The sequence below is a fragment of the Glossina fuscipes genome, unplaced genomic scaffold (genome assembly GCF_014805625.2).
Source record: "Glossina fuscipes isolate IAEA_lab_2018 unplaced genomic scaffold, Yale_Gfus_2 1, whole genome shotgun sequence".
Lineage (NCBI taxonomy): Eukaryota > Metazoa > Arthropoda > Insecta > Diptera > Glossinidae > Glossina > Glossina fuscipes.
The window spans coordinates 17,876,839-17,895,372 of NW_023998415.1; the positions used below are offsets into that span (position 1 = coordinate 17,876,839).

The 18,534-nt window shown below is 32.5% G+C and overlaps 1 protein-coding gene across 1 annotated transcript in view; it reads right to left on the minus strand.

Moving 5' to 3' along the window:
• The window catches only part of LOC119645200 (integral membrane protein GPR155), a 28,919-nt gene extending 10,397 nt beyond the window's left edge, over positions 1-18,522 (minus strand). Inside the window, exon 1 of the mRNA XM_038045214.1 lies at positions 17,670-18,522. Within this exon, the coding sequence (XP_037901142.1) occupies positions 17,670-17,965 (296 nt within the window). The 5' untranslated portion in view covers positions 17,966-18,522. The remainder of the gene's footprint in view (positions 1-17,669) is intronic.
• Positions 18,523-18,534: the final 12 nt, after the last annotated feature.

Here is an 18,534-nt window from a genome sequence, read left to right on the forward strand (position 1 = left end):
CGACAACACCGGAGATCGCAGAAGCGCTTAATTCAGCTTAGGACACAATTTCGGCTCATATTCAGAAGATATGATTAGTGATTTGTATTCCGTTTTATTCAAAAAACGGACAAAACTTTCGAGCAGACCTTAGAGATCTCTCAGATATTTGCTATAGTGAACTTTTGAAGGTATGCTAATTAAAGTGAAAAGAAAAAGCATTCGAGCTAAGAATATAATTTATTTTCCCAGGCATTGACTTAAGTATTGATTTACTTGTTTTCGAAATGACTGGGTAAACAGGCGGATATGGCTAAATTGACTCATTAATTAATGTCAACCAAAAGCATAGTCACTTTGACTTCCACTATGTGTGTGTGTGTGTGTGTGTATTTTTACGATATATTGCCTTAATATTATTCCGATGGTAGGTACTATAGTACACACAGCTGACGTCAAGTTCAAAATTTTCCCATAAAAAATGCTAAAGATTTTTTATTTATTTATTTATTTATTTTTATTTATTTTTTTTTATTTTATAAATTCAAATCACGAAATATTTAAGAAAATGTATACATTTGTGTGCTTACATATATATTTGTATGTATAACTGAGCGGGTTTCGTAATGAAAGGTTAATGAACATTAGTCAGATTTTATGATTTTTCATACGTCATCATTAACGGGTCGTATCACTCATCAGCAGTCATTTGGTTGATTTTGTTCATTAACTGCAATATTTTGTTTTATTGAACTCGAAAGAATTGAAATAAGGTTTGTTGTTGTTGTTTTCAATTCTCATAGAATAACATTAATAGCCACTTGGGCACGTTTATTTATTTATTTTTTTTTATTTTTTCTACTCAACATATTAAATAAAAAAATACTTTCACAATCCTTCCCATATGTATGTAAATAGTGTTTTATTCAACATTAAATCTAAGGTCAAACAAAGCCACGAACTCGATATTTATGCATATAGTCACACACATAGTTTATGCGTTTAAATAAATATATGTAATAAATATTATTTAATTACTTTTGTTGTTATTATTTTCAAAAACTTACCATTAAACAATGCATACTTGCTTTATCGTTGCATTTGAGAAGGCATTAGAAATATATGCATTAGAAAGTTTATATAACATATAAAATATGTTATTAAACTTAATGGAATTTCGCTTTAATTCAATGAGTTATTCGTTCAGTTCAGTGAAATTCAAGAAAAATTCGGGAAAAAAAAAAACGAAATTTTTAATAAACTTTCATCAATGAATTATGGACTATGGTCAGAAATGATAAGAACCACGAAGTTTGTTTGCTTCTTTTGCCATTTATTTCAGGTCCCTTTGTCGTTTCATATGTTGGGTCGATCCTTCAATAACTCTCTCAACTTTTTATTCTGTATTGCACTACCTATCATCCAAATTCTTTTGTTTTTTTTTTTGTTTTTCGAATATTCGCTTGATGTACATCAAGCACCGCTTTAGCGGAACGTCCCAAATTCCACATATATGTGTGCATTTCCCGTCCCATCACTCGGTATCCAAGCAAGACTTCCAAGCATCAACTTCTATTGCAATTATTTGCTATAGTTTTCAAATTTTGGATTGAAACTACTTAGTAGTTGGATTTTGGAATTGAAATTTTGATTGTATAAACCCATTTACTATAGCGAGTAGATAACATGATTTTTCCATTGAGCTATAAATATTGAATATTATCCAAGCTACCTTCGCTTATAGTATTCATAATATTATTAAAATGATTTCTGTTCGTTATCCCTAATACTATTTGATAGAAATAGAATGAAATGAAATGCAAGTAATATCATCTTTCAGTTTTTTATGTAAACTATTATGATCGCGTACATATCATGACCATTAAAACAATTAGAAATAAATCAATTGAAACTTAATCTAACTTTGTCCCATATATTTATATATGCGTTCACAGTACACGATATTTTTTTACGATTTTGTTAACTCTTTCGCAACGGATGACGTCTATATACGCCAATCATTTATTATATTATTATTATATTTTTATACGTAAGTTTCAGAGACCCCAGAAAGTATATATATATATATATATACATTCTTGATCAACATCAAATTCCGAATCAATCACAAGATGAAGCTATCGACTTCAAAATTGCCAGAAAGTTCTTGCGCGCCGGTTTCATATTGAAAATGGAACAAATCGATCGAAAAACACACCTATTCCGCTACGTAAAGCGAGAAGAAGACCTCTGTTTTTGAAAAGGAATAAAAAAATCGATTTTTTGCTCATTACTCAACTAAACTAAAGCAGATACATGCACAAAGACTTGAACACATATTCTATTCTATGCGCGATGCTGTAGAATGTGTACAAAAATGGAGAGAAATTGAAATTGGCGGTCCGAAGAATAATTACAACAAATGGACAGATAGACATGCTTAAATCAATTTAAAACTTGATACTGATCAAGACTGTATACACTTTGTCTGTTTCCTTCGGTGCGTTGCAAACGTTTTCACAAACTGAATATACCCTCCATGCTTCGGTGATGGGTATAAAAAAAAAAATATTTTTTTCCTAAATTATTTAAAAGGTGAAAAACACATTTTTGTTTCAGTCAATTTTGTATGACAATAAGTAAAAGGTAAACACGTGTTACAAAAGCACATCTTAGTTTACTTAAATAAAAACTAATTCCAAAAAAAAGAAAGTTATTTTTTAATATTCACTATTATTAATTGCACTTCACAAAGTGAATGCTTGTAATGTTTTATGTTTCTCATGACTGGACCAGTTAGTGTTGTGTTTTATTATAAGTTTTACTCTTATATATATATATATATATATATCGATTTATATAGGTTTATATGTCCAAAAATCTACATGATTTAATCATGAAGAACCTATCGCCCCTGTAAACCGATGGCTAGGTGTAATTGAAATTGAAATGTGAAATTTGAAAAGCGACCGGAATGATGGTGTATGTCATTTAACTAATAATTAATTCATATTTTTATCATTCAATTTCCGGCTCAGTAAAGTTTCAATCAAAAACTCATTATAACCGGCAAAAATTTTTTATAATTAAGTATGTATTTTGAAAGGTGTTAAAAAAAAAAAACTCATAAAATTCAAAGTGAAAGATCTTAAAAAAAATATTGCAAAAGAAAGAAAAAAAAAAAAAAAAATATCAAGTTTGTCTTGAACTACACTTTTTTTATACACATATACTATATATAATATATTTTTTGATAGCAAGGTGGTGCGAAAATTCTTTCGCTCGACGACATACTATGCGTGTACTAGATTTTGAAAAAAACCTAACAGCGTTTAATACATAATCTTACAAGTTCAGAAGTATCTTTAAATCTCACCTCACGGCGCCCGATGATGTGCGGTTAAACAATCCCTATAAACTAGGCGTCTCAATTCCAGCTGCAATACCAAATTTGTTTATTGTGTATGGTCCAATAAAGCCATTCGGAGGAACGTTGATACCTATCATTACCTCGAATTATTCGCTTTAAAAATGATGAAAACCATAGCCACCACGATACTTCCCGAAGAGCCGTATCCAGCAGTCAGAATTCGCTGTCACAACTATAAGATACCGTCCCTAAGAACTTCTGCTACTTAGGGATAGGTAGCAAGTGAGCCCCTAATCCCTGTGGAGCTTAAATTTAGTTGATAAAGCCCTTAGCCTTACTTTACGCGACATAGTCAATGCCTTTTGACCAACAGAATACAATCCCGGCTTGCCAACATTGGCTTACCCTTCCTCAAGATATATTTGAGTCGGATGCTATATCTGATATGGCCTGCTCTATGCACCTGTCTATTACTACATTAACGCACTTTAGCACTAGCCTATGAGAAAAGAAGTACTCAAAGCAATGGCTCTTTCAGTGTACCCATAAGCTATCTATAGGAAAACTTGTCGCCAAGTTATAGATAGACCATGTACACATTATATTTCTTTGATAATTACGGTTAACTTGGTTCCATTGACCTGACCTTTAAACTCGACACAAGAGAGTTATTAGAGACTAAACTTTCAAGTCACAAACAACATTGTAAGAATAATTTAAAGAAAAGCAAAAATAAAATCAGCGCCTTGTTGCTTGACCACAAGAAAACAAGACAGACACACAGATGGACGATTCAGATTACGATTCTGAGTCGATGAGTCTATCTTAAGTCCTTCTGAGTGTTACATACGACCGCACGACAAGTGGTGTAGGGTATAATGACCTAATAAATTTATATTGGTATATATAACAGCAGATCTTCTAAACTTCTCATTACATTATAAATAAATATTGGGTGTTTGCAAAAATTTTGATCAGCGAATTCTAGAGGTAGGAAAGACAAAGGCATGGGAAATACCAGTGAACTGCATAACGCTTGAATTCGATGGCTTTGACCTCTCCCGGCATAAAATAACAATTTTCCATTTTATATTAATGACGTATTCCGCGTACGCCGACGCTAATTATGGAATTCTAAAAATTGCATTTTCGATATCATACTTGTTGTTGTTTGATTTGAAGCAATCTGCTACCGACGCTCATCAAACATTTTTAGAAGCTTACTGCTGATGATGCTGCTCCAGCAATGATGTTTTAATATCAAACACAAAAAACGGCTTGGAGGACCAAAAAAGTTCAAAGACCTGGGATTGCTAGACTTACTGCCCAAACAGCCAGCACAAGCTCCCGAAGAACTTTCGAACAACTTAACAGATAGTTAGCAGTCGATGGTTTCTAAATGTTTGCATGCGATGGGAGAATTCGAAAAGGAGGGAAAACGGCCATCGCGAAAATTGACCAAAGGTGCCATTCTGGCCATTTGTTGCAGAAGTTGTCAAGGATACACTGTTCTAACTCGACTAGGAAATTCTGCCACACCCACTCACCAGACATAGTGTCTCCTGATTACTACTTATTCAGAAGGGGGCAGTATGGCTTGGCTGGCACGCGAGTTCGCCAAGTTGAAGAAGTACGAAAATGTGTCGACGGGTGGATCGCTGCCAAATCAATATAAGTCTTGTCGCCAAAAATGTTGTAGAAAATGATGGAAAATGTTTTAATTAGCATATATTGTACCAACTTTTCTCAATAAATGGCTTTTTCAAGTGAAAAAAAGGTGAAAACTTTTGCGAACACCTAATATATGCTAACTACTAACAATCTAGAAAGTTATGCTCGGCTGGTTAAGAACTTTGTATACGCACCACCGTTAATGTTATTATATCAAGTTATCATTACTAGACTATAGTATTAAAGAGCTTTACAAGTTTTTCATGAATTACTTACTTTACAGACAGACTTTAAATAGAATAAAATGAAAATTTGATCACTTATAAAATTGTAATTGTTTTCATTATTAAATAGACAATGTATGTGTTTGAGTGAAAACTGAGCAGAATGGTTTTCAATATTCTGCATTCTTTGCTTTATAAAAAATAAGCGGAAAACGTCTAAAAAAGTTAAAAAATCCACAAATTTTTGCTTGTAGAAGCAGAGAGAGTCCCTTCAGTTCAGGTCTTACTGCTGGCCCTCTCGGTCCTCTGACCGATTTTGTTCATTCTCAATACAAATTTGCGTGCAAGTGCTTGCAATATTTCTGCCAGTCTTTCCAGTCGATATTTTGATTTCTGTTGAACATACATCTACACAATCATGTGGACGGACACTCGTGACTAGCTCGATTCTGAGCGGCATGTACCATATGTTGCCTATTTATCGACTTTTCAAGCATTATGTTTTAGTAGACGCTATGTCGCCTTTGAGATTTTTTTCAAACAACTGAATTTTTAATTAGTATTTTGTGAAACTGGTTTAAGTTATTATGCAGTTTTAGACAAATTTACAAAACAGATTGAAATTATTTATGATTATTTACTCTTTCTACACATCCGTTTAGGTTGAACTAAAGTTTAGACTGCTAATAATCATTGTCAAATCGTGTTGATTTGAGCGATAATAGGTGGCCAGTGGTAGCGGGTGTGATAGTGAAGCTATATATGTATGCAAAATATCTACTCCTCATAACGACTCGTTGACATTTTCACATTATTTGCGTAGAGAGTTGCGCAGGAGTTCTTACGAATTATGGTCAAGAAAAAATAAATTAGTTTCTTCCGTAGCCGTATGCCGTAATGTAAGTATAGTTGGAATAGTTTTCAAATATTTAATAATAAATATTTAATTATTCCGTAACTAAATTATAGACTTTGACAAGCTGAAAACTTGAAAGGGAACAAATGAAAACATTATAGTCGGGCTAGGTGCAATTCTTATAGGGTTACTTTCGAAAAAGTTGACCGTTCCGAACCGTTTTCAATAGCGTTCGTTCTTGGATCAAAACACGTCACTGTACCAAATTTCATCTTGTAACTTGAATACAAATTTGTATGGACAGACAGGCATAAATCACTTCAGATTAGTATTTTCAAATTGGCTCCTTCTCAATCGAGAGCTATCTCATCTTTCAAAATTCTAGTTCCGACTGAAAATATAGATTTGATGTTAAATAAACCATTGTGGCCGGTTGGACCCTTAATTAAGGAATTTATCCTCGGGATCGACCCGGTAATGCTAACGTAGTAGCTCTTTCCCCTTCAAAAAACTAAATATTTCTTCAGGCTCATTTTCTCTCATTGATTGAAATGGTCTAGGGGCCTAAATTCAAAAATTCTTTCAACCTTCCTAAATTCAGTGAGCACGGAGTTTTCCTGTTTGGTCTTCACTGAAACTTGGTTAAAGCCAGATCTACATTCGTCGGAACTTTTCCATAATTCGTTTCAAGTTTTCAGAAACGATCGATTGTATCGCAATGGTGGTGGTGTTTTAATTGCCATTTCTTCGACAGTCCCCTTCCTATTCATTTGAATTTCCAACTACACCCAACGTTGAATTTATCGCGATTCGAGTGAAATGTCCTAATGAGCATTTATATGTGACCTTCTCCTATATTCCCCCAAATACGGATATCTCTATATAAACGAAACAGGCCGCATTCACTTGTGAAGTGGCCAAGCAATCTAAACCTACCGATATAGTCATTGCGTTGGGTGACTTCAATTTGCCTCAAGGCACTTGATGTTACAGTGATAGTTCTGGCTGTTTGATACCTACCGCAACATCTGGTAGAGCCGTTGTGTCCTTTAATGAATTATTTGATCATAATTTAGTTCAATACAATGGTAGATTGCTTGATCTTTGCTTTGCCAATTTTCCTGAGATTTGCGTTTACCTGAGGATCCATATCATCCAGCATTGGGTATTTCCTTTCATTACAAGCATGTTGGTTCGTGGAACTTCTATAACGTCCCAAATTCAAGTATTTCATATAAATTTTATGATTTCCATAAAATCAATGTTTCCATGCTAAAATCACATCTTTCTCATATTGTGCTTGATTTCTCAGTGGGAAGTATTGATAGCTTACTGTCGTCATTTCTGCGATTGCCTCTCTTCCCCCCTATAAAAAATAGAAGCAACCCATATATACAAAAATAGGTTGCTTCTGTTGTCCTTACCGTCTCTCGAGAAACGTAGATTTGTTCTTGGCGTTTCCTTCGTAATCAAATTAATAAGCAGTGCTATTGACTCGCCTGCCATTACTTGATGAAATAAGCTTTAATGTCCCCAACCGCTTCTCTAGGCACTTTACCTCGGTTAAGCTTAGTAAATGTAAATAAAATTATGAGCTGTTTAACCCGCTCAGAGTTGTTTGCAAGAACCTAAATGACGTCTATCACTTATTCTCATTATCGGACTCTTTTAATGCGCGTAATTTACCTATGTCGTACTTAAACTAGCTCTTAACCTTAAAATGTCACGAATTGTTGTTAAGTATTATCGGTTGCCAAGCTTATGCATGTTTGCGATGGCTTAGGGGTTCACTTGCAATTTGGTCCTGTACCGGTTGTGGGTGTGGCTCTATGCTAGTTGTGTGCATGCTTTTTTTCTTTTTGCTTTTTTTTCCTTCTTATTTGTTTTATTGCACTTATACTAAGTTTCAATATTAATTACCTTAAAATCTACTTTAAGAGTCAATTGAACTCGACTGCCAATTTGTTTTAGTTGAGTTTCTTCTTGTATAAGTGGAATAAATAAATATATAAATAAATAAATAAATAAATTATGATCGATCGGTATAATAAGAGGTGAGTCTATCTTAAGTCATTCTGCGTATTGCATACGTCTATACCTATATCCTTAATATGCCCTATGCCACTCGTTGTGTAAGGTATAATTAGAACAAAAACCACGACATGATCTCAACGAAACGGTAGTTCGCCCTATAGCGATATAAATTCGCTAATTCTGTCAGTGCAAAGAAATGTATCCTACCGAATGCTCTATGCCCATATTCTAAATGTAAAATCAAAGAAAATATTTCTATAAAGCGATTTAAAATTTGTAATTTAATGGCTGGTGGGAGAAAAGTGATATGGCTAAGTGTGAGAGACAAGGGACTCAAAGTGATAATTATACCTAAATAAATCGATTAGATTAAAGAATCTTGAATATGAGAATATTCCTCTAATCGCAAATAAATTAACTAAGAATGATATTTAAATTTATGAGGAAAAATTATATTTCATTAGGAAGATTAACAAGTTAATTATTTAACATTAGCAATACCAGTAATAACAGCAAAAAGAAGAAAATCAGTTAAATAGCAGTTAATGTCAGCTTTGTATAATTTTATGTCAATTGCATGATTATTATATCGAGTCTATGAAGTGCATGCAGTTAATTCCATTGCATGTTTACGGGCAATGACTGAATATAAAATAATTGTTACATAACATTAATATTAGCAGAAATAATTAAAAACAGAATTTTTTAAGTTCAGTCACGTTGCCGATGCTTGAAGATTCACACAATATGTATAACTCAATATATCATGTTTTGTTCATACGTAAGTATATAAGTACATGTTCATCGTGTATAAGTGTAAGCTAGCTATAAACTTATGACAATGCCGTCAAGCATTGTCGTTTGCTATTGCCAACTGACTGCATCGGCGGCAGTACGGGAGGAGAGAAATGCCATCTTATAATACCTGCAAACATTACAACGTGTAGCAATGCTACATATATATATATATATATATATATATATATATATATATAAATTACATAATCATTATAGCTGCGAAGTCTGTGAACAGGCCAATGGGAAAATTTTTGGCCACTCACGCTAAGCTTAAGATCATTAGCTGTAGTAAATGTTCGATTATCCTTTCGCAAAAGATCCACAAAACAATGGTTTGCAAGTTCCTAGATAGGAGAGATCCGTTCCGCTTGAGATATCCACGTCCTTATCGATTCTGCAGTTGAATTCATGAAATATCTAAATATAAAACTCATTCTGCTTGAGGTATCCACGACGTTACTGATTCCGCATTTGCATTCATTGCATCTCCAAAAGTAAGAGTTTACTGTTAAGTTCCGATTAAATCCCTTACTTGACTATCTTTTTTTTTTCAATGAACAGTTCGCTGTTATATATTTATTGAATAGCTAAGATTTTTTCTTTTTTTTTTTTTTTTTCCTATCCACCACTGACATATGGGGTTATAGCCATTTTATTTTTTCCGATAATGTATGTAACACCCAAAAGTAATCTGCAGAGACGCTTATTATATGCTTATTCTTGATCAGCGTGAAGTTCTGAATTGATGAAGCCATGTCTGTCCGTCTGTGTAATGCTTGTTGTTATCATTCTCGTAGTCCCAAAATTGAAGGTATCGACTTTAAATATGGTAGAGATATTGGAAGTTTTTGCATACAGCTTGGTATTGAAAATCGACTAAATTGGTCAAAGCAGAAAGAAGTTAGCAGTGAAGCATAAACTCAACGCAACTCCGTTTTTCGTAGCAAAAATTTGTAGGTTTTTGCTCGTTACTCGGAAATTATTACATAATTTATTTATTTACTTTTTTTTTACTTTCTTAAGATTTTATCCTTATTTATTATAGCGCAAACAAGACAGAATGTTTCCTCAAATGCAGATATATATTATCCGCCTAAGAATGGGTTAATTCTAAAATAGATATGATAGAGAGCGCGATTAATTTTTTCTTAATAATACCAGCGATATGAATATCAAATAAAAGAGATTGGAGAGTATAATGCGAAAAGCATAGTGGTGGGCATGCGAGTTATATTCGTGCCCCGCCGAATATAACTTTCTTACTTGTTTTTATATAGAATTTAATCCCAACACGAATCATAAAAAGTTTTATTTAAAGACGATAAATTAAGACGGAATAAATTGATAGATCACGTGCGAATGAATTTTTTTTTATTGCTCTATAGATTTCGTTATGAAGCTAGGTTAGGTAATACACTGAAAGGCAAAAGATTAGCTATTAAAGGCTCACTTTGAAGACAATTTTCGCAAGTGTTTTGATCCTTTTTAGTTTTGGGATTGTATAAAAAGGTTAAATAGGCCTAATCGATATAAGAATCTGTCAATCAATCAATCAATCAATCAATTTTATGCTCCCTATGTTCAAAGATTTCTCTTTTCAAGCATTAGATATCGCACTGATACATCGTGTGTACCATTTTTGTGGTGTATTTAACGTACGACATATGATAGCGAAGCGAATTATTTTCTGGGATTTGTTTCTTTTGTTTTTCTATGCCTGAATGTGAAAATAAAATAGAAACACTATATAAATAGTTAAACTGGGCAAGAAGACAATATATTAATATATATATATATATATATATATATATTCTTTAAATAACTGAATAATAAATAGGAAAGCATGTAATTTTATACGCATACTTATGGACTCGTGTGTAACAGTAACTTTCGAAAGCGTTCGCATACATAATATATATAATTATAAGACTTTACCGCTCATAACTTGATAATTACTTGAATTTTTTTTTTATTTTTTTTTTTTATTATTGTTTATTTATCACACCGGCGCTTAATGCGATTATTGTTTGTTTTACAGTTCTTCAAAGTGATAATGACATATGCATTATGCATAATAAATTCCAATTTGAACACTTACAGTTCAAATAAAACTCATTTGGTTTTTTATATCCATTAGCGAAGAAAGAGGGATATGTTCATTTTGTCAAAACGTTTGCAATGCCCAGAAGGAAGCATCAGAGACCCGACAAAGTGTATATATATTCTTGATCAGAATCGAAATCATTAAGTATGTCCGTTTGTCCGTTTGTTCGATTGTTCTATACACTGTTCTGACCGCAAAAATGAAGTTATCGATTGCAAATTTAGCAGAGACAGTGGAAGTTCTTGCCCATAGGTACTTGTATTGAAGTGGTCGCAGAACACGCCCATAGCACCACGTCAACTGAAAATACCTCTGTTTTTCGAAGGGAATGAAAAATTGGCATTTTGCTCATTACTCATAAACTATAGCAAATGAATGTACAAAAATTGAACGCATAATCGATGGGCGATGCTGTAGCGTTTGCTTATAAAAATGGAAAAAATTGATCACGCCTGCGCAATACTATAGTGCATTAAAATTGAATTATTTTTTCAATACCTTTATAACGCACAGAAATAAACTTTAAAAGCACGATAAACTATATAAATTTTTGCCCAGTTTCATGTCCGCCTGTTCACCTGCCCATATACCTGCTTGTGCAACTTTGTAGTAATTGTGATAAACCTTCTCTCTCTCTCTCTCTCCCTCTCTCTCTCTCTCTCATTAGCAAAAATGCAGATACGGTCTACAAATTTGCAAAAGAATTTGGAACTGACCTAAACATTTTAAAGGACATGCCCACATGACTCTATAATGAAAGCCTTTATTTTGAAAATTGCGCCCACTTCATATTGTAGAGCAGGAGAATTTTGTTCGTTTACTTCTTTTGTCTTTTCTTGGGGTAAACAGTGTGATGGGCACAAATGATTCGGTCCCGACTGAATTTCATTTTCTTACTGGTTCTTCGAATTTATTTATTTATTTATTGCGTGCCGGACATCAAAAAAACATTGTGTTATGTTTGCTTATTTGATAATAAATCTTACAACAGGTGTTTTATTTTATTTGAAAAGAGGTATAAAGAAACAAGTTTACGATTAAACTAGAAATTGAAACTTAAACGCCTAAGAACTGTTTATTTATCTTTTTATTTTTTTTTCCTTTTTTTTTTGATAACAATAATTAATAAATTGTGTTCATTCAACTTTATTTAGAAAAAACTTATTGTTGCAAAAAGGCTTGACAATCGAAATATTCACCACTGTCATCATCGATGGTCGTTTGCCACTTATCGGGTAGCTTTCGGATGCCCTCGCGGCGAAATAGTCATCGACCACTTTTCGCGCATCTTCAATTTTACAGAACCATTCCACTACTAAACACGACTGCATCAAACTGAACAAGTGCTAATCAGAAGGAGACTGATTCCGCCATAGTCAGGAGATGTTGCCAGCCTAACTAGAACAACGGATGTGCAGATAAATACGAATTTAACTAGCAAAGACATCAGCCATCTCCCTTAACAGAGCTCTGTTCGGGATTTGAAAGCGTACTCCATCCAAATCAGGAAATGCAAAATATTTTATTTGAACATCTAGTAAATCTATATACATATACCTTTCAAACAAGTTAGACAAATTTCAATTCGGCTTTCCAGAACTATATTTATCAAAATTTTCAAATTACTACACACACTATAGTATATATTGTGTAGTACATATATTACAGTATAATACTGTATGGTACATACAATAGGGTGTATATAACAATATAGATCAAGGATTCAGTTTTTCGCAGCACTTGGTTTGGTCAAAGTGACCTTCCAAGCATTGCCACTATATTAGATGATGTAGAATAAAAATTCTCGAAAAAAAATTTTCCGGACAGAAACTTTATAAATATTGTACACCGGTCACGATGAACGGTCATCGATAGAGCATTCACATGATATTAATTTCACAACAGTTGGCTTGGCCACATTCGTTAAAGTCACTTTCATTTCATCAGTCGCATATTTGACATAGTATAAGAATTTTTTTTTTTATAACAATTTTTAACTAACTAACTAACATCAAGACATGTTTTGTTTATAATATTTAAAAAAAAAAAAAATTCTCGAAATGTTTCATTTTAACTACAATTTGATTTAAATCCTTCGAAGGCTGCGTTCAAAAGAGCTCAATGTCAACAATTTTTATTATTATTATTATTAATTTCGCCAGAGAAATAAATTCTAAGACTAAACTCTTAAAAGCACTAGCATCTAAGGCTATCGGCCTTTATTAAAAACTCTGCCGCACTTGAGATTCGAACCCACGACTACTGAGTTGCTAGTCGAGACTCTTGCCTACTCGGCCACCCAGGCGGATCAACAATTTTTAGATTTGTGCCTTTGCTACTAAAATTTAAATGCAAATTAACAGCCTTTCGCAAAAGAAAGCATTTTATTAGAAAGAACGTCGGACGGGGCGGGTATTTAATGAAAATCTTTATAGCTCCCACGAGACGGCGATGCTATTCGCACTGCAAATTAAATGAATATGCTTTTAAAAATTATTGCTTTTATTATTATTATTATTATTTTTATTATTATTATTATTATTATTATCATTACGAACGCAAATCGCTCTTGCTTATCGCTTAGAATACTATATGAATAGCTTACGCAACTGATAGAATCAATTATAAATTAAAATGTTTTGGATATATTCCTTTGTAAAGAGCACTTAAAAGTTTCACATATTTGCCTCTAATTGAACTAACTGACGTAAAACGTATACCCTTACCGATCTTTACTCGTATCTAAGTGATTAGTGAGATAAAACAATGTAATTATTACTGTGTAAATCATCTTCTATTAAAAGCAATTTTATATACACAATACACACATACACTTACTTATAGATGATTATAAACTTTGCATTCAAAGAAATCTGAAAAAGGCTGAACAAACATAATTAAGACATTTGAAGAAAGAGAAATAAGAAACAGAAGCAAACAATTTGCAAAATGAGATTTTATTATATCAATATTTCGAGCGAATTTAATTTCTTCTAAGAAATTATTAAACGCCAATGAATTAAAGTGAAAACAAAAGTGTACAGGTAAGAAGGCTATGCCTTAATCAGCTTCAAAGCATTTTCTAGATTCATCATCATCAGCTCAAGCACTTGTACAGCTGTTATTGATTTTTATAGTCTGGCCTCGTTTGCTTAAAAAAAAAAAAAAAAAAAAAAAAAACACACCCGCTATATGACGCGGTCGGAGTAAATTGCATATTAAAAGGTAAATTTTTATATTGATTTCCTCCAGTTATTCGCTATGCCTAAGGATCTGTAAGCTTCAGCTCTTGAGGAATATTAAACGTTTAAGGATGAAAAGACCTAAATTATGTCTAAAAATGCATAATTCCTGAGAACAGTGCTCTCCTCATTAACCGCGATTCCACATTTTATTGATACGGAAATTTTATGGAACGCACAAGTAAACCGGATTTTGCCTAATATGATAAAAATCTGATAAGAAAATATGTATAATTTACAGGATTCTTCAATAGCTGATTAGATCGAACCAAAATCAATTATACAAAATTTTTAAAATTCCACCTATTGAAACCACGAAGATCAAGTGTCTACTTACGGGCCATCTTATGTAGCGTATTTGATTGCAGAATGCCTGCGTTGAAGTGCGACCGAGCCAGGACAATTGAAAATTGACCCTTCGGAGAATTTTATGGATAATATATTACATATTAAGGTATTACATAAGGTTCCTAGGGCATTGAAATGACACATATCAATTCTCTCGTTCTGCAATTCCAAGAGTAGCAAAATACCTTAAGTGATGGATATCCGCGTGTCATCACGCACCGTCGAATTAGGCGCGCATATTTAAAAGTTGACGTAAAACGCGAGATATAAGACTTTTGTCCTTTCCTTGCTTCCTTGGATATTCATCGTCGAAGGATCGAAGTAAACTAGATTTGTGCTTTCTTATTAGAGCCTTCATGGGGAGTTTAGATCGTTGTCGCGAAGCTTAAATTCGCCAAAAATTGAACTAAACATTTGAAATGCCTTACATAGAGCAAAACCATGCTGAATATATGCCCAAAATTAGGAACTAATAAGAGAATGAAAGGCCCTCTCTGTTTAACCTTAAAAGACAACGAAAGAAAGTCTAAATTAAACTTTCAGTGGTATTTCATGACTCATGTAAATCTTTTTATATAAGTTTTTTCTATCCTTCTTTATCTACTGTTACGGCATTTGAGTGTAAAGTTTCGTCGTTGCTATTAAAGTTTCAACGTTGCTATTAAAGAGTCGAATACATAATATAAAAAATCACATGCAAATATTAAAATGTCAAATAGAATTATTTTTTAAGGCATTTTTTCCTACGGCTTTTCGTTATTCATATATTGGAAATTCCAAACTTGTTTCTAGTAACATCGAATATTTATTCATTTATTTTATGAAGTTAGGAAAATCTAGAATGACGTTAAATTTCGATTTCGTGTTCCGGTTTTGAAACTCACGTTACAAATATAGGAATTTCGTCGTAGACATTAACACTGAAAGTGAAAATCAAAGCTGACTGTGTGTTCGATAATTTCGTTTGGAATTCTTAATTGTTGACATAAGAAAACTTATAATACACATTTAACTTGAAGGTGTCAAATGCAGGATAGATTAATTGATCTGTGTCCGTTCGGCAGGCTGATGATCATTGTTGTTGTAACTTTCAGAACAGCAAAAGTTATATTATAAATAAAAAACTGAATGTTGCAAAGATCGGTTTTTTTCTATGATGAATGACCGGAATGTAACAATGAAAAATGTATCGTTAGCGAAATTCTTCTTTAAAAATCCTCACAGTAACGCAGCATTTCTTGATTTACTTTCGAATTTTGTGAATAATCAAAAAGCCAAAAGAACCGAATGAAAATATATCTCAAACTCAAAAGACATTCAAGTTAATTTTTTTTTTTTTATCTTAAAGTTTATAGTCAGTAAGCTTGTATTCACTAGTTTATAGAATCAAGAAAATTGTTGTTAATGAATTTTAAAATGAATGTTAACATCAGTTTAGAAATCGAGTTGATTCATATTATTTCTCAATTGCTCTTCCAGTAACAAACTAAGACTGAAGGGGCTTTCCAAAAAAAAAAAAAAAAAAGCAAAAAGAAATGAATAAACTTATGTTTTTTATGTTAGACAAAATCTTGACTGACTTTCACCTCAATAACTAAGTAATAAGTTTTCTCCCTTATTGTGAATATGCGATTTGGTATTTGAATAAGATTCTCCACCGAACCATTATACGCTCCACTAAATATGCTTATAACACTTTGGATCGTATTATTAGCAACACACGAAAGAGAGGAATTCAAACAACAGAAAACAGGTCGACGGCGGTCTAAACCGTACTTTTCGGGTTTTACGACGCATTAAAAATTTATAAGACAATATATTTAGAAAAATATATTTTAATGTTACTTGCAGATCAAAATATTTATTTATTTTTAACATATGTCGTACTAGCAATATTCAGTTCATCTTCACTCTCTGTACAATCACTCCACTCCACTAGTCAATGTAACCGTTCATATTACTTTCTATTTTTGCCGTACCTCACGTATATCAAATATATTGGAAAAATATATTAATGTTACCTTCCGACTGTAACACGCACCCAAAATTTGAGTCTATTTTCTATGTAAAAAGGTGCGGTCTTATAAGCCGAAAAGTACGGTAAATCGGCTAAATAGATCAACCCTCTCAAGAATATATATACATTCAATTCTGCTGTTATGCGATAAATACATTTAAAAAAACTGAATAAGAACGAAAATCATGTGCATATTTAATACACTAGAGGGGATATGCTCCATCTTCTTAAACACTTTATTTTTTAATTACTAAAACGCTTTACGGATGTATTTAACGCGCATCGGGCCTAAGTAGTTTTTAAAATTCAATTTCAAACGCTGCCTTAACCGCGCTAGAACGATTGCAAGCTTTTTGGGTATTAAACTTAAATTTTTTAGATCGTTAAAACCATGTAAACGCTAAAATAAGCTTAGTTTTTCGAATCTCTAACGTTTATTTCTGGCTGATTTTAACGCAACTCACAAATTACCGTAAAGCATTTTAAAATGTGTATTAATTACAGTTAGCGCTTGTCTTGAAAATCAAAGCGTTAGACGGCAGTTATTATTATTATTATTAATTGCATTCAGCACGAAATAATATTATAATATTACGTCGCACTCTTGCTAAAGGATGTATGTGTGCGTGTGTATATGTATGTGTGCATCAATCCTCAAATGTAATTTTTACTAAATTACAATCTAAAATCTCTTGTGTATAGGTTGTGTTTAGATTCAAACTTAAAAAAACTTATAGTTGTAGTTGAAACGCGAACAACTCGGAAATTGTTGCAATTTTCAATTTGCGATTAATTTCAATAGACAGAGATGTAATGTATTATTAAGAAAATTTTCATAATGATTAAATAAAACGTGTCGTTGGGAAAACAATCGTTTATACCATGTATCGAGAGTGAAACAATTAAGTAGAAATAAAAAATAATAAAAAAACTATTTGAAAATCGGCTGTTATGTTGTGATCGTAATAGAAAAACAACAAGGGCAAAGAACATGCTGCATGATATGCACATTTGAATAACACTTACCCGCAGATAATGATGCCAAAGCATTGTACTAATGCTGGATAGAAATTGTTCATTGAAATCGTTGTGTCATGTTCCGGTTCTATAGTACTGGTAGCTATTGTTGTTGTTGTACTCATTAAAGCTTTTACAGTTGAGGTTATAGTGTTTAACGGTGTTAAAGTTACTTCTTTCATTGCAGAGGTAATTTTGGAATCAGTTGGAGTAGCAGCAGAGATTTCGGTGCCATCTGCATCGGGAAAATTTGCATATAAAGCCGTATCGCCATGTAAAGCGGCCAAAAACATAGAACTATCCATGTTGAAGATAGTAAATAGTGATAGTTTAAAAGTATTTTGGTTTTCCGGTTCACTTGATTTCCTTGTTATTATGTATGTATGTATGCGTTTTGACAATATTTAAACTATCTCAAGCATTTCACTATTATCATTATAAACATTTGGATGACGTATGTTACGGCACCACACACCACCCATTGCATTAAAAGGTATTAAGACGCAGTTGATTGATTAAACAACTTCGATAGGTGAAAATTTGTATAAGCATATATTATTCTTATAAACAGATAACAAATAGGTTTGTATATTTTGGCAATTTACAAAAAATGAATCGAATTATTAATTAATTCTAATTTCATTACATTTTATTCCCGTATAAATACAAATCAAGTGATGAATAGTTATTTTACTTTATCATTTTGATTAATTCATTTACTTTGTTTTAATTAAATTAAAATTTTCCCATTTATTCTCACTTTTTTTCGCACAAACACTTCTCTTCAAATAGTAGTTAGTAAATGTAAATGTCACGGGCTTTAACTGAATTGTCAAATAAATGCAAATGTTCTTCACAAGTTATATTATAATAA